The sequence below is a fragment of the Pararge aegeria genome, chromosome 5 (assembly GCF_905163445.1).
Source record: "Pararge aegeria chromosome 5, ilParAegt1.1, whole genome shotgun sequence".
In the NCBI taxonomy this organism is placed as follows: domain Eukaryota; kingdom Metazoa; phylum Arthropoda; class Insecta; order Lepidoptera; family Nymphalidae; genus Pararge; species Pararge aegeria.
Genome location: NC_053184.1, coordinates 20,276,309 through 20,298,286, shown reverse-complemented (window position 1 = coordinate 20,298,286; position 21,978 = coordinate 20,276,309). Strand labels below are relative to the sequence as shown.

Genomic DNA, 21,978 nt, shown 5'->3' with positions numbered 1-21,978 from the left:
TTAGCCTTTTTAATGGTGTTAAGTGCCATTGTAAGAAATTAATCCTAAACCAATAAACATAATTTTACAAAAGTTTAGTAAAGAACAAACATTTATTTTATCAATCAATACACTCTTACTTAGAAACCTTACTATGACTATCACAGTGTTAGTACACAGCAGATATTTTGATGTCAGTAACACTAACTTACATCAAAATGTTTTAATAATCTGATTTTTCAAAATTACACTCGGTGCTGGCAAATTGCGACAAGTAAATACAGGCGCTAGAGACATGTAAATAAATGGTGTATAATTTTAGTAATCTAGATTATAGTTTTATTAAAAATATAAGTCCAAACGACCTTAGAACAGTTTCAACAACCGACCGATTTGTTCCGGTCAATTGCGTGAATATAGCGGACGTAGAACTTTTTACTTAAATATCTCACAAATGTACTGTGAAATTAAATTTCCAAATGTTTAACAATACAACAATATTAATATTCTTTTTATAGTTATTTCTTATTGACATGATTAATAATAATGACCAACACTTAGTGTATAAAAGACTTCAACAAGAAAATTAAAAAGGAAAGTACCTATCACTACAGACACATACAAAAATAAATGGCAGAACAAACTAAATCTTAAAATTAATTAAGAAACTATGGAATTTATAATGTAATTAAAAACATAGCATAATAAAAGATGATCTTTGCTGACGGCGAATTAACTTTAAATTAAAAATAAATAGAATTATACTCATCACGACATAAACCAGAACTTTAATAATTACTTAGGGTTTCACTTAGTACTATTATTAAATTTCACTTTGATAATCACGAAACCTCACGATTACATCACTGTCTTATTACAAACTTTACCTTAGTAGTAATTATTTAAATAGATTAGAATTTAGTTCAACTAAATGGTCCTAATTCAGTTTTCGCAAAACTTATTTCACTAAAATTTGATTTTGTAACAGCCCGAAATAGATCTTGGTTCCGAGACCGAGTTTTTTAGTATATTAGATTTCAAGAGTGGTAGGTTTAATTACCCTACTAGTTATATTTGGAGCAATGGACATTCGTCATTACCATCATGCCAATTATTAAATAATTTAGTTAAAGTATTATGAACTCTTGAATAAGGACCATTAGTTACATTTTTAAACAGCCTTATCCTACATTCTGCTTGCTCACAACTATTGGCCTTTACCGGACTATAGGCTAGTGTTTTTTGGCATAGCCCCATTGTGATCCCTCGCCTTGTTTTCCTTTCTTTCCGTGCTCGGAATGGTGTTGCTGATGTTCTTCATGTCCATGTTTGCCATGATAGCCCTTGTGGTCTGCGTCTATATGTCCTTTGTTACTAAAAAAAAAAAATAAAAAAAAAATTATCCACCGTTATGTAAAGCCTATTTAAAATTCAAAAAGATTTTACAACGAAAAGTTTTATGAAAATTTAATTTCGCAACAAGACTTTCCACTTAAATTGGAAGCATTTTGATGTGCTATGCTAACTAAAGCATCTTGTTGATTCTCATATACTTCTGCCCATTTTAGTAGATGAGTATTAGATAGCTGTTTTTTTAAATATTAATATTAAGTTTTTCAGCTCCATATTGCCATTTAATTGACATTGACGTGTCGTTGTACGTGGGGTCTTCCCCACTGGGTTATCTACAAGTATGGAATCATCGCCTCAGTACTTGGGAATCCTTTCCCACTTAGCTTAGCTTACCTTACACTCTAGCTTTTCGACTACCTACATAAGCTTTGTCGATGGATCTGAGTCTTCAATCACATATAAATAATCTCATGCGCTTCTCCATCGTCCGTTGAGTACTTTTGAGGTTTCTAATAAGGACAATAGATACTGACCAAGATTTTACAGAAAATCTCTCTGGCGCTGTCGTAAGTGATTTCATAATTTCTGAATTTCCTTTGGTCTGGTCTGATGGTAAGCTTCGGAAATGATGTCAACAAATTTAACGTCCCGGTACGATGATGCTTAAAAGCCGATTAGGGGTACGGGTTTGATATAACTGCGATGCCCCTAACAGGTTAGCCCGCTACCGTCTTAGATTGCATCATTATCACTTAGGTGAGACTAGTTGCATAAAAAGAAATACCTGTATCCCTTCTTGCCGTGTTCAACGTAGTCGTGTCCTCCCTTGACATGGTGCACCTTCTTCTTGCCACTCTCATTGCTGGCGTGCTTGGCGTTGAACTTGCCGTAGCGATGGTGCTCGCCGTCTTTGTACAAGTCGTCGTAGAACTTGTGTTCTTTCTGGAACTCATCCTTGTGGTATTTGTTGTGGAAGCCTGTTGATCAACGATACTTTTAGGTTAAAGATTGTTTTATCCCCATTGGCAGAAGACAATTATTATCTCCGGGAAAGGATAAAAATTTAACTTCTCCCACAGGAAACCACACAGGGATCAACTCTCAGGGCCCTGGCGCATAAGTGGAAATAATATCCCAATAATATAAATTAATAATATAATGTCCACGATATTAAGTGCCTGAATTCAATGACAAATTTAACATGTAAAAAATTATTATCAACCTAATTCTAGAGTACTGGATTTGTTCTTTCATTTCAGTAGATATTACAAACGCACAAATTTTTGGAACCATCCGTCGAATTAGTTTTTCTTTTATACATTTGATAGCCCATTTTTTACCTTTAAAGGCTAATTCATATAACACTAAGACATTACGGACTCAAGCAATGTGAGGATGAGGTCGTAGAATGAAGTTGGCATGGGACAAATTTACTCATCAGGCCTTAATAAGCAGTTTTCAAACGTAAAGCCTGTCTGTCTGAAGGACTCTAATTGGAGCAGCGTGGTGGGTTTATGCTCTAATTCCTCCTATTCTACGTGAGAGGCGGCCCGTGCCCATCAGTGGGTTGTTGCCCAGTAATTGGCTGTTAATGATGAACTAAGACATTCCTTAAACTTCTGCAATGTTTAAAAACTACGATCTGGATTACTTAGTTATTGTCCGGTTGGTTGCACTATGAGTTATGACGTAGCTGCATTACATTTAGTGACGTAAAGTTACCGCGCTGATTTGACCGACTAAAGATGAAAAGGTTTTCATTCCTTTTTATTTTACACGGTAGTTACTTATAGTTAAAAAGCTAGTGGCAAAAATTATTATACCATTCGTTCGGGCAGCTGATGTAAAAAATTCAAAAAAGATTTTTATCGAATTCTAATACATATTACATTGTTGTTGCCCCATTATCGATTAATTTGAAAGAATAAGTGCCTTTGTCTCCTATCTTTTACACTGTTGTTTCCACTAGGTATGCCAAGACTTGCCAGACGTCTAGGTTCTGTGATAACTATAATAATCAGTAATTATTGTCTGTTTCCAACTTTTTGATAGCTATACATAGATTTTAATTATTGGAGTCTGGCAGGTGGTTTAAACACAAAAAACCACGGTACTCTAATCCAATTCTGTTTTTAGTAATTCTACATTGAAATAAGATTTTAAAAAGGTATTATGGGTGAAAAACTTTTTTTAAAAATATTATTTCTAGTAGTTCATATGAGCAAGACATTAAGGTAAAAATTTGACAGGTTTTAAAATAGTGTTATCCTATAGATATTCTACAGAGATGTAAGCAACATTAGCAAGCTATTTAGATTCATCAATAAGAGATTTAAATTCAAAGGCACTAATAACATACTATTTGAATAGCATTTTTTCCATAAAAGGACCTACCACTTTCGACTTTCCCGCGATTTTCAATTTCCTATAATATCACACCCAATGACAAACTTATCATACGTAAATAACCAAATTGCCACTATCTCCTCAGCTATGACAAGCGTCGACCCACATTGTGTTGTTTAGAAAAAATAGACTTTTGCGGCTGAGTGAAAGCGAATCACTTGTTACATAAAGTTGGTTGGTTTGGTTAGCCATTGATCATTTGACCTTATCGTAATTTGAATAAATTGTTATTGTTATGCTCTCTATTTATCATTGTTGGCTTTCTTTTTCTTTTGGTTCGTTAATTACGACATTATCAAGCAATTTGCCGTGGTTGCGATTATGCTCAGATAATTCAACGTTACGTAGGTACAATGCTTCAAATAAATGTATAATATCGAAATGATTTCATATGGTGACTTGAGGATCCCCGCGACTTTGTGCCTTTACTAATTCTGATCATCAAATTCTGTGTTTACCATACAAACTTTAATTCTTAATTTACACGATATATCTGTCGTAGAGTTGTAAAATAATAATTTTAATTAGAATTTGTTAGTGTTTCTTTTTTTTTTTTTTGAGTCATTACTTTAAAGTCTTGCACACCTAAGGTAGCAGGGCAGGGAATCTTTCCACCAGTCAGCGCATTCTGAATATATCAGAGGCCAATCAGATACCATGGCATGCTCGCAGCTATTGAGAGATCCCGTGGCATGCTGATAGACAGGGCATGTCAGGCACGTCACGAGATTTTAATACCTCCCTACGATCGAATGTAAGCCAAGACTGCATCGCATGCCTTCGCGTCCATAAGCATGCTGTAATCGATTGCTTCCGTTGCGAGCTGTTGCATGCTTTCGTACCCCGTTTTGGTGTCCTTTAGCGCGCTCTTCAATGCCACGCAAGCGAAATCCCGTTTGGTGTATTGAGTCGATCTTTCTTGGCATGGTCGTTTGGAAGATATTAAATAATTTTACCTGTAGTCCAGGTTGTGTTCAGGGCGGTAGAATCGAAATAGGTAATCAATCAGTCAGAATTTTCGGAACCAAAGCCAATGTATGCGGTTATATCGGTGAAAAAGTGAACGCGGCACGTAGCTTGCGGATCGTTTTACATCGACGGCGAGTGTGAGTGCAATTTCTTGACACAAGACACTGCTACGAGGATCGTAATCTTATATTACTGACACCAATATCTTGTGACAGTCTCCATGTTACTTAAGCCATCTCTGTACTATCCATACACTTGGTACTTGGCTGCAGGTACTAAGAATAATCCGCAATGTCTTTCCATTTTTTGTCCCGAACTGGGATTTGTGATTCGTGATCCGTAGTCGAACGTGATAATCACTACGCCATTAAAGCAATTAATCAAATTAACTAAAATTTATCGGTAATTTTCGACGTGATAACGTCTTTTGAAAATAAAGTAGGTACGAAGCAATGACCCACTTTGATTGATCATCATCATCATATAAACCTATTACCAGCCCACGGTCTCCTCCCACAATAAGAAGGGGTAAGGCTGCAGTACTGCTGCCCAGTACGGGTCGGTGGACTCCACACGCCTTTGATAACATTATGGAGAACTTTCAGGCACACAGGTTTCCTCACGATGTTTTCCTACACCGTTGAAACAAGTGATATTGTAACTGCTAAATGCATACAACTTAGAAAAGTTAGAGGTGCGGGATTCGAACTCCGACCTATGAAAGTGAAGCGGAAGCCGCAACCACTAGGCTATCACCGCTTCGAGGCACACCTCATGGTTATTTGAAAATTATTGATTATAAAGATACTTATCATCTTAACACTTATAATCTTAATATAGCTTAAGGCAGAAATAAGGTTCCCTTCCTATGCTATGCTTATTTCTGAGTGATGTCAAAAAGGCGCTACTAATGCTAAACTAGTTTCTAGCTTTCACCTTTAGTCTTATGTCCTTTCTTGTGGCCCTTCTTCTCGCCGAAGTGCGCCCCTCGGGACCCAAACGCCTCTTCCTCGTGGTGGCCTCGGTCGCTGGCTTCATCATGATGCTTCTTCCTCAGGCCACCCTCGTCTTCGTACTCCTTGCGGTGCAGGTGGTTGGTCCGGAAGCCCTTCTGTCCCTTATCCACATAGTGGTCAGAGTTACCGCCTTTGGTTGACTGAAATATTATAAAGGAATTATAAAAAATATATATCTTAAGGTCGTGACATGATAGGATTCGATTTTAAGAGATGCAACGTCGATTAAAATCCTATCATGTCTTTAATGTAACATGTCATGTATATTTGCATATTTTTTATTGCATCTTTTTTAATGATATGGTACTTGGAATCATCAGATTTAGTGTAAATGAATAAATAAAAAAAAAAAATTAGGTATCTAAAAAAACTTTCTTCGTTAGAAGTAATTTGTTCTAGAAAAAATTTTACTGAATCCTGTAAAGCGGATAACCATTCAGTTAGAAATATAGCCAAGAAGTATAATATAACTTATTTTAGCTGTTGAAAACTACGTACATTTTAAAACCTCATTTAGTAGCACTCAGCACCTTAAGTGAGAGCCACACTGCCTTATTCAAGCAAATAAGGACCTCTGATGGGTTCAAAAATAACACCAACCGTAACAAGCGTTATAAAAACCGATTTGTTCGTTAATTATAATATTTACGCTGCTGCAATACAAAAACGTATTCAACAAACGAATATGTAATTAGTTTCAAGGCTTTTCTCAAACGTTATTAAGTACCTAACCTAAGTATGTCATTAAAGTAATTATCAAACACCTTAATAGTTAAATTTTTAATTATATCTTATTAAAATTAATAATTGTGACCGAACAGCCACCGAAGTGTGATCTGCGGTGTCCATTAACCTTCTATTAAGTAAGGTCAGGTACTTATGGCGTTTATCACTAGACGTTTAAGACATGAGAAAAGTTTTTCATTTATTCTCCTTAGGAAAATTTTTTCTTAAAGAAAATTGTACCTACTATTATCACATGTCCTACCATTATCTTCTCTCTATCACATGTATGCAGATGATATCCAAATCTATCGCCATTCAACCCTTGATAACCTTGGTTCTACTGTTGCTGCTATTAACACCGATCTTAATGAAATTTTTGAGTGGAGCAGGCAGTATGGACTTAAGGTTAATCCAGCAAAATCTCAGGCTATTATTATTGGAAGCCCTGGTATGCGGTCAAGGGTTGATTGGGGAAATCTACCTAGTGTTGATTTTAATGGTGTCACAATTCCGTTTTGTGCCTCTGTAAAGGACCTTGGCTTGCATCTTGATAAAGAGTTATCGTGGTCTGTGCAAGTCAGGGATTTGAGTAGAAGGACTTTTGGCACTTTTAGGTCGCTGTGCCGTCTGCGATCCATTCTTCCAATCCCGACTAAAGTTATGTTAGCACATTCTCTTTTTCTCTCTATTCTCGACTATGCGGACGCAAGCTATCTTAATTTGACCGAGGACTATCTTAACAAACTTGAGCGTCTTCAAAATCTAGCTATTCGGTTCATATTTGGATTACGCAAATATGACCATGTATCTGAATTTCGTCAGAAGCTTAAGTGGCTCCCTATCCGCCGTCGCCGGGATCTTCATGTACTTTCACTTCTGTACTGTGTGTTATTTAATCCTAAGACTCCTTCTTATCTTAAGGAAAAGTTTAAATTTCTTGGAGTGCAGTCGGAACTTAGATCGAGTCGTGCGCTGACTTTGAGCATGCCGTTCCACAAAACGAAGTTTTATAAGCATCCGTTCACTGTCAAAGCTACTGAATTGTGGAATGCACTCCCATTGATCATAAGACAGTCGAAGTCATTGGGCATATTTAAAAATGCTGTTAAGGCTCATTATCTCGCTCAGTAAAGACGACTATTATTATTTATTATTATTTATTTATCTACTCAAACTCATATTTAAGTATTTATGGTATATTAGGATATGTATTAGTATATTTCTTTTTTTTATATTTATCAATAGTATTTTTAATTTTTTTTTATTTGTGTAGTCTGGTTTATAGTGTACCCCACCTATTTGTTTTCTTTTTAGTTTTCCTAATCCTAAGGTTGCCTGGCAGAGATCGCTACTTAGCGATAAGGCCGCCTTTTGTATCCTGCTTCATTCTTCATGTGTTTGTTCTTTTTTTGTCTTGTTTCTTTGCTTGAGTGGTGTACAAATAAAGAGTATATATAAATATCAATAGCCTACAACAGATATAAAAGCCCATCTCAATGGGAGGGTTATCCCATAATCGACAAACTGGGCAGACGAGTTGGCGACCGCAGTAGATGGTAAGTAGCAGCACAAAGGACGCGGAAAGAGGAGGGGTCAGGCGTCACCACGCGGCATACCTACCTACGTTCATTATCATTAGATTCATCATCACAGACACAGACATCATCTATTTCACTACCAATAGACGTCCACTGCTGGACATAGGTCTTTGATAGGGAGTTCCACAATCCCCGGTCCTGGGCCGCTTGCCTCTAACGGCTCCCAGCGACTGCTACCGTCGGGGGCCAACCTACGCTGCGTTTACTGATGCGGGGTCGCCATTCCAACACCTTAAGACCCCAACGTCCATCGGTTCTCCGAGCTTTGTGCCCTGCCCATTGCCAGCAAGGCTTCGCGACTCGCTGTCTGCTGCTATGTCGGTAACTCTAGTTCTTCTACGGATCTCTTCATTTCTGATTTGACACTCCTAGCATAACTCTCTCCATCGTTCGCTGAGTGTCTTTGAGCCTTCTTATGAAGCGCATAGTAAGCAACCACACTGAGAGAAAATCCCTCAATGCCTTCCTACGTTAATACTTCTCAATTTACACCGCTATATCGCTTCTAAAAAAATACTAATTAATGGAAGTACCGTCGAATACGTAATACCTACTACAATTATTTTAGGCTCCCGACGTAGATAGTCACACTCACGCTAGTTAATATCTGTCTGCACGTCAGTTTCAGCGATCCGAAACATCGATAGGGGCTCATTAATATCGACGTAGTCGACACAATATAATATTTATTAGCCGTCGACCGTGCTGTTACAAAATAGTTATGGCGAATTCGCTGGCACGTAATACGATTCGCGAACAAAAGGTTCTTAGATACATTTCCGGTGGGGTCAATTTTGTAACCGACTGGGCTTCGGTTGCGGCTATTAATTTTAGTTGAGACAGTTCGGTTATAATTTAAAACAGACTAGTTGTTGCCTCTGTTCTTCGTCCACGTTTTATTACGGTTTTTCAAATACCACCCACAGTATTTATTACTAGCTGTTGCTCTTCGTCCGCGTTAGTTTTTGTAATTAAAAATGACGCGGGACCTGTTTGTTGTGCGTCTGTCTCAGGATGCAAGCTTTCTAGATTGGTTTTGCTGTTTAGCTATAACGCACAAAGTTTAGTTTTGAAGTCCGCGGGAACCGTACCCTGGGTGCTTTTTATATTCTTGACTTCAATCTCATCTGGTGGTAAGTGATGGTGTAGTCTAAGATGGTAGAGGGCTAACCTGTTAGGGAGTGCGGTAGTCATACCCCTAATGGGTTTCTAAGCGAAATCATCACCGGAACGCTAAATCACATAGCGGTATGTCTTTGTCGGTAAGGTCGAAGCTTCCCACCAGACCAGGCAACAGAAAATTCAGAAATTATTAATTTCCAAATTGCCCTTGCCGGAAACGAACCCGGCACCTCCCGAAACGAACCAGGGAGGCCGTCCAAATTTTCCAGTATGGATCCTATGACCGCCAACAGAATGCTAGCTATAGTAAGTATATGCTATATTCTAAATTGTACTGCCACTAATATTTCCATATTTTTATTATTTCAATCTGACCCGGTCCAGCGCAGTGTGAACATAGCGTCTGGCAAGGGGCCAGTCTAGTGACGTCCGACTACTTATATTTACATGTCACTTGTTATTTATAGATTTGAAGAGGTCAACAGCTGATTGTGGGCACAAAAATCCATCTGGTATGCTTTCATTGATGAAGCCCTGACTTCCCGGGCAGGGTAAAAAAACAGTCCAATGAGGAAACTTATAGAAAAAAAAAAATGGTGTTCAAAAATTGTGTGTTTTGTTACAAAAGTACATTAAAGATTCATTAAAGTCTGTCGAATAATTTATAATCAATTAGGTCTACAATTATAAAAAAAACAAAAAACCTTTTCCTTTTTAGTATTTATTACAAACAATATCTACATTAAAGTTCAATTACTTGTTTCTATTAGTTTTGATTAAACCACTTTTGTGCTTCGTTTTTATTCGTCCAATAGAAAAGATAAAAGGATTTTCAGGTAATTCCACATTTAAAATGAAGAGGATTTTTATAATTTCCTTTTGAATTAATTTATAATTATTGTGATAACTTGTCAGGATTTTTCAAATTAATCAATTAAAAAAACTTCACTGTTTATTTTGCCGACTTTGTCTATCTATATACTAACTTTCCCGGCGAACTGCGTACCGCAGATCATTTTTTTTATGAATATTATATTTTAATACTTATTATCCTATTCCGGTCTACGAGAAATCCATTAAACAAATATCATAAAAAATGGTCCAGCAGTTCTTGAGTCAAAAATGGTTTAACTAACACAACTTTCTTTTATATATATAGATATGGAGTGTCAAGCAAATCCATCTCAAGTTTCTTGTTACTGTCTGGCCGTTCCTTTGCTTACTATACAAATTTTAAAACAACCGGAGCATTGAAATATGTTAAATCACCGAAAACAAACCAACTTAACCACTGTTAAAAGTAGATAATAAAATAAGTACCTACCTAATTGCGATTTTAAATAAATCTTCCTCATATTTGACCTTTAACTTTTATTATAATAGGATACAACAATAGGCACGTATTCACTTGTAGTAATTAACTATTTTAAACAAACAATGGATCAGGAAGGTAGCTGTAGAATCGCACAGGTTTAATGTTACTACCGAAAAAAAAACTTCATTTGCGTTTTTTTCGGTTTCCGCGAGAGCTAAGAAACCAAAATTATTGTGTTAAGAAAGATTTACTGTGAAGGCCTGCGTAGTTAAAAAGACTTTAAGATTTATATTTTCTAGAAACGTTAACCTAGTGCTTTTCCGGATTAGAAATTATTTTATGTTCATCTTTAGGATGCAAGCTACTTTTATACTAAATTCATTAAAATCGGTACAGTCGTTGAGCCCAACCTAGGTAACAAGTAAATGAAGATACACACTTTTCGACGGTCGATTAGCGCAGTGGGCAGCGAGTTGCGGGTAAACTAAGCTCGGCTGCCTACGCAGTCAGAAAAATTAGACAGATTACTGACGTTGAAATAGCTAGGCTAGTTTATTTTGCGTACTTTCATAGTGTTATGTCCTATGGAATCTTGTTATGGGGTAAAGCAGCTGATATCGAAACTATATTTATATTGCAGAAAAGAGCTGTACGGTCAATATATAAACTTACATCACCCGAATCCCTCCGTGAGAAGTTTAAAGAAATAGGCATACTTACTGTAGCTTCACAATATATTTATAACAATATAGTATTTGTAAGACAACATATTAGTCTTTATAAACAAAAAGTGGACATAAACAGTCGACTTACAAGAAATGGTCATAAATTAGTGTCATCTGCATATCGTCTGCGTAAGGTACAGGGATCATTTGTGGGATTGAGTATACGCTTTTATAATATGATTCCTAAGGTGATTTTGGACCTGCCAATGCACAAGTTTAAAGAATTTGTTAAAACACATTTATTAGAGCGAGGTTACTATACATTTGATGAATTTTTTAATGATAAGGTTGCTTGGAAGCATCCGGCTCCGCTTTCAGCTCTCACAAGATAGAAAAATGAATGTTAAAATACAAAATGTAAATTGTTGATGTTGGAAAAGAGCAACTGCTGAGTTTCTTGCCGGCTTCTTCTCGGTAGAATCTGCCTTCCGAACCGGTGGTAGAATCACTACAAACAGACAGACTTGACGTTTCAAAAGTGCTTATATTAGGCCTACTTGAAATAAATGAAATTTGAATTTGAATTTGAATTTGAATTTGAATTTGACCCTGATTTCTGAGTCCAAGGCTATGGGTTCGATTCCCACAACTTGAAAATGTTGTGTGATAAAAATTAACGATTTTTCAGAGTCTGGATATTATAAGTATTTTATGTATATTATTCATAAAAGTATTTATCCGTCATCCTAGTACCCATAACACAAGCTACGCTTACATTGGGGTCAAGATGGCGATGTGTGTATTATCGTAGTATATTTATTTATTTGCCTATATATTATTAGTACGGATTACTCGTTATAGGAAATCTCTAAGATCATTGCAGTGGCTGAACAAACAAACAAACATACTCATATCCATAATATTAGCAAGTGTGGATTAAATCACGGATTAAATCAATGGATCATCCTACTTATATATATTGGATGAAATTTGGCATGCATATAGCCTTTTACATGGAAAAGAACATAGTCTACCTTTATCCCAGGAAATAAGAGAGTTCCCGCGGGAATAAAAATCCTTAATCAACGCGAACGAAGTCGCGGGTAACAGCTAAAAATAATATTGTTATCTATTAATATTTCATTAATTCTGCGAATATGAATAAATAATAGATGTATTTATCATCATAAAATACGTAAGAAATTACACTTTAAATCCAATAACACAACGAATTCATTCTAACCTACCCATTTTGAAGATTCATTTTTAACAAACATGCAATAAAAAGTAGGTAGGTTTTGTCACGACATTTTCTTCACGGAAGTTTTAGTTAATAACAAGGTTTTTTCCGTGACTTCGTGTGCATATAATATATTATATGTTAACACGGCAATATATTCTACCATTTATTAATTTTTTTTTTTTATATTATTAACAAGGCTTAAAAATAAATTAAAAAACACTATTAAAAATTTATTAAAAAAAACTTCCACCCTCCGCTTGCGGGGCTTTTGAATGCCCAAGCAACCGGTGGTCAGGGCTTCAGAGTGAGGAACCTCGGAAATATAACAAACAAAATAAATAAATACGGAAATATATTATCATAATATACAATTCGAAACGTTGCCTACGTACCTGCCCACTTGTGAGCTATGTTTCTCTTGCGCCTAAATGCTATCGTAAATACAGTTAATATCATTTTTAACAGTTCTTATATACAGTTTTGTATCAGTTGACATGAAAAATATATTTCATCTGAATTAGAACTCAGTCAGAGACTGGATAATATGCAACGTAAAAATCTTGAAAATACATGGATAATGCTGCATAATGTAGGTAAAGTATATATTAAAATTTACTGCTTCTTCGTGTTAATAAGAAGTTACCATTGCTTTAAATTAGAGTAATTTATGTAGAACGTAACGTGATTTAAAAAAATATATATTGTCTGATAATACTAATAACGCCCTACTAATTAATCACTACAATTAGTTAAAGAATAAAAGTAAGGATACCTACTGTTACTTTGCTCACTAAACAATTGCAACTATGATGCAGGACCTAGTAAACTGTAAACATTTCCAAAAAAAAAAATTAAGTGTTGAAATCGGTTCCGATTATGCGGAGATATGTTGCAACATCACTAAACAAAATATCGTCTACCTTTTCTATAGACTTGGGATTCGGTTGAAATTAGAAACTAAATTTAGGTATCTTTACTTTTCCGGTACAAAAAGTACCCTATAATTATTGCTTCTTCTTTGAAATGATTGCACAGCAAGCTACGATTAGAAACAGTTTAAACTTTTTTACACGTTGAGGCCTCTGACCAATAAATTGGTCTAAGATTACTCAAGGCATCATAAAAACAAACGAGCTTAGCTAATAACAGCGTGGAACCGCAAAACTTTGCATAAGAAAACCAATCTTCCGAACGAGACTGTCGGCTTTTTTGCATTCCTTCTAAAAAACAATCTGAAATTTGTTATTGCTCATCCGAGGCTTAAATTAGTATCAGAGGCAGTGGCATACCGATTAGAGAGCGAGGAATGAAGAGTCTTTTAAAAAGGGTTACATTTTCAAATCTCGGGCACTTCAGTATTCATAATAAAATCTTGAGTCCATTGATATTAAGGGCTCGAGAGCAGGCCCACGTTAACACCCAAGTTTTAAGTAGTCAACATTTAAGTAGGCCTAATATAACTACTTTTGAAACGACAAGTCTGTTTGCTTGTAGTGACACTTGTGACGTACCTGGTACACAAAATCCATCTTGTAAGATAATGCAAATGCCATAAATAAAAAGTGCTCAGCCTAGGCAGTTTTATAGTAAAAAGTTACTTTCTCTCTTTCTTCCATATCTATGAAATATACCTGCCAGCCCGTCTGTGGATTCGCGAGAGTCCTGCCCTCTTGAGGATATGAGAGAACATCTCACTGGCTTTACTGTATTTTTGTAAGTCTTTAAATATTATTAATGATTTTTAATTAAAAACTCACCTTTCCACCATGCTCCGCATAATGATCCCCGTGATGTTGCTGACCTCCGCCGTTGGCGAACTTGTGGGAATAGGGCGCGTGTCCTTTTTCATGATGATGACCGGCGGCAACTGCTAAATCTTCGTGTGGAAGTGCAGCGGCTTCAGCAGTTTGAGCGGGAGCTAGGTGTGCAGGTTGGTTGGGGTGGGACACTGAGAAGGAAACTGGTGTAGCAACCTTGATGTGTTCAGCCTCAGGGCTGACACCAAAGGTGAGCGGCCCTGCTGGCACTTCGTGGTTCAAACTTCGTGCTTTCGGCGGAGCAACGTATACTCTATGATAATGCTCAGCGCTAGCCACTAGCATTTCTTCATACGGAGGTACCTTAATGGACCCTTCATCATTATGTTCATGTACCTCGTACTGATGTGGTTTTTTGGTTTCCGTTGCGCGTCGCTCTCGATCTTTTGGTTCATCTTTCCAACCACGCTTAACTCTTACGTGCTCCTCGAAAGGACCCTCCACGTACGCCTCGCGCTTACTTCTGTCATGGTTGTCTTCTTTGTAATCATTGTACTGTTCCTCTAGGTCTTCCTCTTCGACCCACGGTAGGTCTGCCAGTTCTGCGGCCGCGATGGCCGCGAGGGTCAGAACCCAGATGGCTGTTCGCATCTTAAAATGAGCTGTAATACACAGTTTTTTTTATTAAATACTTTAGTTTAATAACAGCCTTTCACTGTTGGCAAATGTTAACAATGCGCGCGGATGGTCGCTGCACGGCTTTATATCGCGCGTTCGGCAAACTTCAGCTGGTTTGTGTAGGCTTAACGTTATGTTTGTTCAAACGTTCGCACGGGATAACAGCGCAAGAGGAACTAAACGTGCTCGCCGGTTATAGAAAGCGTTCAAACCCGATGCAAATCAACGATGTTTCCAAGCCCCTCTTGATCGTTTTCGCGAATTTTCGTTCAACATAACACCAATGAGGCCGTGAATTATTAAACGCTTACCTGTTATCGGAATTATGGAAGCGAGAGGTCACACAAAATTCACGCAAACTACAAATGATATTGTTGCGGTATGAAGTATGAATTTATCTAAAAGTTAGTGGTAGTAGTCATAGTTTTTTTTTTTTATCTACCTTCGTTATGTAATTGTTAGGTTTTAAGGAAACCTCGTTTTGCATTATTTTAAGAGCGGAACTATTTAGTACCTACTCCTGGAATATATTATTTTTTGTCTAAAAAAATCTAAGGAGTAGGTTCTAAAAACAATAGCCCTTTAATGCATAGGTTACCTCATCGATATGAAACATCCACTTAATATTTTTGTTAAAATCGTAATATTTTTTTATGTTATTAGGTTATACTAACAAATATACGCTTCTTAACGAAATAATGGTACCTGGTACCAAAACTGGTTTTTCGTAGTTATAGAACTTCACGGGCCATAAAAAATATAAAATACCATAGTTGGAGGTATTTATTTGTAAATTTGTTTAAATATTTTTCCAGCGGTGCTAAATTCGATTTTTTGAAATTGAGAATTTACTCTAATGAGTAGTTACCTATGTGGTAATGACATGTTACCGTGGTATCCAACTAGTGTAGATAAAAATAAGCTTCAGTACTCATGCTAATAAACAAAACTTCTTGAAACTAAAATAACGAATTAATACAGTTCTAAAGAAATCTTAATATACAATTTCTGTGAAGAAGGTTAACAACCCGTTAAGTTGATTGACCTTCGATTAATAATCATAATATTTTGTGCATAACAATATTATAAAAGTGGATTGATTTTCTATTAATAATCAAAATGTTTCGTGTATCACGATGAAATATAACTAACTTCGTCCGCGTTTTTTTTTTGTTTTTAAAGCATCTTACAGGAACAGTTTATTTGGGAGATGTGTGGCATTCAACCAAGGTTTGTTCTATTGATATTTTTAAGTACTTATTTTGAAAATCGGGTGTAGCTTTAAAAATAACATTTTAAGATTTCGCAGATTGACAATTTATTAGCTAAGAAGGTTGCAGACTTCAAACCTTCATTGGTACACCACTTTTCAATGATGCCTTCCTCAAGGAGGTTGCGTACACAAATTATTTTTTTTAACAAGTTCCCATAGTATGGAAAATTATTGAAAAAGCTATACATAATAAAATAGATATTATTGAACTCAGAATATACTATTCTGAGTGCGTTGATCTATTAATATAAAGTTGGTGACAATCAGAAGTTATCAAGTTCTTTTTCTTTTTATTTTCAATAATCCAAGATTACTTATATAAATCAGACTGACAATACTTTCTGTCTATTTTCTCTTTTGGTATTTATTTTCTTAAAAACCAAATATGTGCCATCTCGTGGTCTGTGGGTTTAAATTTCTTGAACACAAAACTGTAAATCTTTTACTAACAAATTACAATTCTGCAATAATCCTTGACCAAAGTAAATTTCGTAATACTCAGATATTTATTTTGTTAGTATTAAAACAAATTGTACTATTGTAGGGTCACGGCGATAGAAATCGAATTGGATTCGGCACCACCCGTTCCACTTTCCCAGGGCTATCGATATATCGTTGGAAACATTAAATATAAAGACCAAATGGGAAACAAAGTGGTGATTGTACATCTCTGTTTAAACGCGGTATTAAACAATAAAAAATAACAATGAGATAACCAGACAATATTGCGTAATTTACTATTTCTTTATTCTATAAAAGCAATATCACACATACTTTCTCAAACATATTTTGGACTACACTACACTACCGCTTTCTAGATCTCACAGACGTAATTATAGTCTGTAGCCGTTACCAAGAAGATGTCCCACTTGATTGCAAGTGAAAAACCATCGGCTATAAACGCAACATGTGCCTGTAATTACACATGTAACCACGCCTTTCAGACTGGAACACAGCAGTACTGTTTGAAGGCAAAAATAAGCATGGTTGTAGTACTTCCCCGGACGAGCTCTGTCACAAAAAGCTGAACTACTAATAAAATCTGTGACGCTCATCTTGTTTGGTCACCTCGGCTGGGTTGGTGATGCAACATTGAAAAATTTAGTTGTGCAGGAACTTGGAAGGAAAATTAGTGTGGTTAATTAAACCCACAGCACTAATATAAAAAGGTAAAAATAAACAATTGAAACAAGTCAACCTACATTTGAAATTGGATACACTCGGAAATAATTGAACGCTGATAAATCTCTTCGTTATACCAACTATTACAAAACTTAAACAATGTTGCAAACAATGTCAAGGACACCTGTCAATTGTAAAGGTTACTGGAATCCCAATGTAACTGTCAACATGGTAGGTATGGGTAAGGGTATTTTCACACATACACTCTGTGCCGTTATGGTGCCATCAGATCTTAACATACTTTATCGTATACGTCAATCTTGATAAACATTGTATTATATTTTTTTTTATTCCACTACAAGATAGCACTTGCTCGCAATCTCACCTGATTATAAGAGGATGCAGTTTGGGCATCCTAAACGGTTTGTTCGCAGAATCGTACCGAAACACCAAATCTCTTGACGTAGACTTGATGACGTCTTTGTCGGTAGGGTGGAAGCTAGCTAGAACACGGGACCTCCACTTATAGGACCGACAAAAAGGGTCAAAATTGAGGTGATAGTGCATTAAAATAATATAATAAATAGGGGATAGTTATAACTAAATGATACTCTATAACTAAAGATAAAATTAAGTCAGAGCAATTTCAACAAGACCAGATTTTTTTTCCATCGCTTTTTGCATATATGATAGTCATATTTTGAAACAAAACGCCTAAATAATTAGCTTGATGTATTTTTTGGTACTTTTTGTTTGAAAGCGCTAATCTCTGGAACTACGAGTAAGATTAATAAATACTCTTTTGCAACCTTTGAAGTAATTTATAGACCCTAAGAAGCCAGACGAATATTTGCTATAACAATTGTCTGTAAATAATTACCGAGCGGTGGTATTTGCTGGTCCGAATAAGTGTAAAGGCACTCTTATTTATTTTTATATTATAACCTACTAAAGTATTACTAGAACGCAGAGTTTCGAAAATCTATTAGCGTTCGTTATCTCCCCGCTGCCCAGCCTGAGGCTGTGGCGATAATTAATTTTCACAACTATCTGACTGCCGATGTATTATTGCAAAGTGATACCTACTGAAATGCTATCGCAGGTAATTATTAATTATGTATCCCAGGGGGCCTACTGTGAAATCCTTTTTTCACAACTGTGAGATTGCGTGATTTCATTAAGTAACAAAATAAACTGAGGATCGGTTGTTTTTGCATAAAACATAATAAAGTTTTGTTTTGAATTAATAATTAATATAATTTCTGTGTTTACTTACCTTACCCACATGAAATGAAGTTGAGAGTAATTAAAAGCACTTAAACATTTCTGTGTTGTACATTCGTTTATTATACCGCAAAATTAAACAAATTATTTACATATATAAGAATGCGTCTACATGCATGTTGGCATGTTGCACCAAATCTTTCATTTTACAATCTGCTTCAATCAAATTCTAAAATACAATTTAAAAATACAATGTTGGTGTGCCAGTTATTAGTAACTTATCATATGTTGATATTATGATTTATTTTTAGTAATTTCGATACAGATAAAATTTTAAAACGTTGAATGAAATAAATGTCTACTTTATTTACATCAATTAGGTGTTTTTTTATTAAAACTAAATCATAATAATTATCTTTCGGTTGCTTCAGGCGCATGCGCGGAAGGTCTAACTATTGCACAATATTGCAAGTTTATCTGGCGAAGTGAAGAATACAATGGGGTTAAAAATAGGACGTCTCATGTTCAAATCTCGGTAGAGGTAAATTCTTGGAAGACAGTGTTGACTGTTAGCGATGTTTTTACGAAACGCAACCTTTTTGACTTATACTGATTGCTTTTTACACAATATTTATATTTATATCGTTTTAATTTGACCAATGGTTTCAGATAGATAATTTAAAGTTTTCTCTTTGATAATATTCAATTTTAACATTAGTTTATGTACATTGTAATTTTCACAATTCCAAAATGGCACGCAGTTTTATCTTATTTGTTTTATTTACATTTTTTCGTAAAATATATATACTTAAATAAATAATACATACAATTGTTAGTAAATGTATCAGCTTAGTAACATCTAAACTACTCGATGGACTTTAATACAGTTTTCGTCAGTTTAGAAAATTTAATGAAGGTTTGTGCGCTGAATCATTTCATTACAATGTTGCACTACTAGGTACACGTAGATAACAAGGAATGGTAGCTAATAGTCATCATTCTTAATCCAATATTATTTATTTATTTATTTATTTATTCCCATCTTACATTTTGTCATTACAGGAAAAAGTTATCCTAATACGACAATGCAGCATGTTATGTAAAATTTTAATAATATATATAACTATAGTGTATATGATAAAATCCAAATCGCTATATTTGTGAGTTCACTAAGAGTGCAACAAAATAAATCCGTCTTCTCGGCTATCATATTGAGGGTACGGAGTGCGCGCGTCAGTGGCGCCTCCTTCAGTAGCTTGGCGCACGTTCGGCACCGCCAGCAGCGATGGCCGGTGCCTCCGCCAAACATACCGGTCCGGCGCACGGCGCAAGGCTTACCAGGCGTAACACAATATAATATGGCGGTTTGCCAAAGAGAGTGGACCAATTATTATTTAAATGTATCACGATATGGGTATCAAATGATAAGGAAGAGAAAAAAATTAGAATTCAATTCGAATAATATTTACAAAATTATATTCCTCATCGTTTTCTCAATCGAGGGACGTTTATTTACAGCTGAACATGAATATCTTGAAAAGATATTCACACTCCGCGATGTTGCGCCGCTCCATTTATCTTGCTCTGGGCCTTAAAGAAAAGCTTAAGGTTACTAAGCGATAGATAAAGCTTCTTCGGTCAGATGAGAAGTTGACTGACTTTGACTTGACTGAAGGTACCAACATAAAGCATTCCCCACACAGAGGCGATCTATCCGCAAGGTAGGTACACACTAGCGCGGTTGCGGTTGCTTGGGCTTGGCGCGTTGGGGCAAACTGCATTTTTAGTTTTAATCCAACAACCATGAAGTGATTACACGTCCTGTAGACCTATGCATACTACGGGATAATAATTTTCTCTACCCGTTTACTTGTCTTATCTCAGTGAAGTACAGACACAATTATCTTAAAGCGTGCATGTTAACATGTCGCATGTAAATTTGAGCTTTAGTGTAAGTTAACAAACTAACGTTACATTAATCTTAGCGTAAATTATTTTTAAATTTTGATTCAAATATCAAAACTGGGCAGCCTCACACAAACAATATGTAAATTTTACGTTACAACAAAGTTAAGTTTGTTAACTAAACTTTCACTTAATAAGATACATTAGAGCAGCGAGCTACGATAGTATCATATTAAATTGGAGACATCAAAATATTTTTTTTAAGACACACTGTCTCTATCGTTAACCTCTGTATACTCCTGCCACAACTGACCGCAACCGCCACCGTCTCAGTGTGGGGAACGCTACATATGTTGCGTTAACAGCTACAGTGGTAACTGGCGGCGCTCGTAGATCGAAGAACTAACTGATCGAAATCGCAATATCGATCTCCAAAGAATTTATGTTATTCAAGACTACCTTAAAATTCTAATAAACCTTACAAATTAATAAGTCTTTATCAAGTGGTCTGTGACGAAGGGCAGTCTGTCCGGGTCTTTGATCTTTTTCTTTTTGTGTAAAGGACAGCTCTTCTGTTTCACGCCGGTTTCGGATTTATTATGAATAGGCTTGTAATGAGCGGATATTGATACACTTTTCTTGTACATATATTTTTGGCAACTAGATTTTATTTTATCTGTTATATCTAAAGGAACACTGGGTTGGCTCGCGATTGTTCTCGAGTCTCTGTGCACTATTTTGTTTGTATAATCTGGTGACACTTCCAGCTGGCTGTGGTGGAGACAGGTGGATGTCATCTGAAACAAGGTTTGGTAATTAATATTAGAAAATGAAGATATCTTGGAACTTTCCGTCAGTCCGTTCGACAATAATCCATAATCTACTTTCAAGTAGGTTCTTTTGTATTAAACAGGCAACTTTAAATTTATTTATATTTCATAATTTATGTTATGACAATTAGTAGTATATCTATAATTTTCTTCATTAATTACAAACGGTAAGGGTAAGGGTAAGGGTCTTTGGACTCGACGAGGACGAACGACTAGTAACTAAAAGGCTGTTATAAGCTTCGAAGCGGTGAAAGCCTAGCGAGGACTCCGTTTACCCCTTCGGGGACCGAGTTCGAACCCCGGCACGCACCTCTATCTATTTTAAGATATGTGCGTTTTAAGCAATTCAATTTCACTTGCATTAACCTGCATGTCAAAGGATTCTTCATAACGGTCTTAAAGGCCTGTGAAGTCCACTTATCCGCACTTGGCCAGTAAACCCTTCTCATTCTGAGAGGGACACCAGCACTGTAATGGACCGGTGATGGATCTATGAAGATGACATAACTCCTGTAGCTTAATTTAAAAGTAGTAGTACCAGCGGCGCCCGCGCGTACTTGGCCGCCCGGCCTTCGAGCTCGCTGCGAAGCCTCCACGCGGCGGCCGCCGCGCGCCTGCGCTCCGCCGCCGCCGCGCCGCCGCCCGCGCTTTGCCACCTGGAAACCAATTGTACGTTTAACTTAACTTGACGCGTGTTAAATTGCGGAAAGTAGTAGAAAAGTCTAAAAGACGTAGTAGTAGAGCTTTTTGTAACAGAGCTCGTCCGTGGAAGTACTACAGTTTCTCCGCAAATGAAC

General features: G+C 36.3%; 2 protein-coding genes across 3 annotated transcripts in view; both read right to left on the bottom strand.

Annotated features, from left to right (window-relative positions):
* Window positions 1–1,100: 1,100 nt before the first annotated feature.
* On the bottom strand, window positions 1,101–15,247 carry LOC120623784 (histidine-rich glycoprotein-like). Of its 2 annotated transcripts, XM_039890018.1 has the most exons (5): window positions 15,139–15,247; window positions 14,150–14,811; window positions 5,644–5,863; window positions 2,117–2,309; window positions 1,101–1,353 (listed from the first exon to the last, which is right to left on the bottom strand). In XM_039890018.1, exons 2-5 carry the CDS (start codon window positions 14,798–14,800, stop codon window positions 1,212–1,214), a joined length of 1,206 nt encoding a protein of 401 aa, XP_039745952.1. In that variant the 5' UTR covers window positions 14,801–14,811; window positions 15,139–15,247; the 3' UTR covers window positions 1,101–1,211. The 2 variants fall into 2 exon arrangements, with proteins under 2 accessions (XP_039745952.1, XP_039745950.1); XM_039890016.1 differs by having other exon boundaries at window positions 14,150–15,215.
* A 5,332-nt stretch (window positions 15,248–20,579) lies between these two features.
* The window catches only part of LOC120624029 (protein O-mannosyl-transferase TMTC1-like), a 147,952-nt gene continuing 146,553 nt past the window's right edge, over window positions 20,580–21,978 (bottom strand). Inside the window, exons 13-14 of the mRNA XM_039890338.1 lie at window positions 21,720–21,837; window positions 20,580–21,148 (exon numbers count right to left, since the gene is read on the bottom strand). Of these exons, the coding sequence (XP_039746272.1) occupies window positions 20,837–21,148; window positions 21,720–21,837 (430 nt within the window). The 3' untranslated portion in view covers window positions 20,580–20,836. The remainder of the gene's footprint in view (window positions 21,149–21,719; window positions 21,838–21,978) is intronic.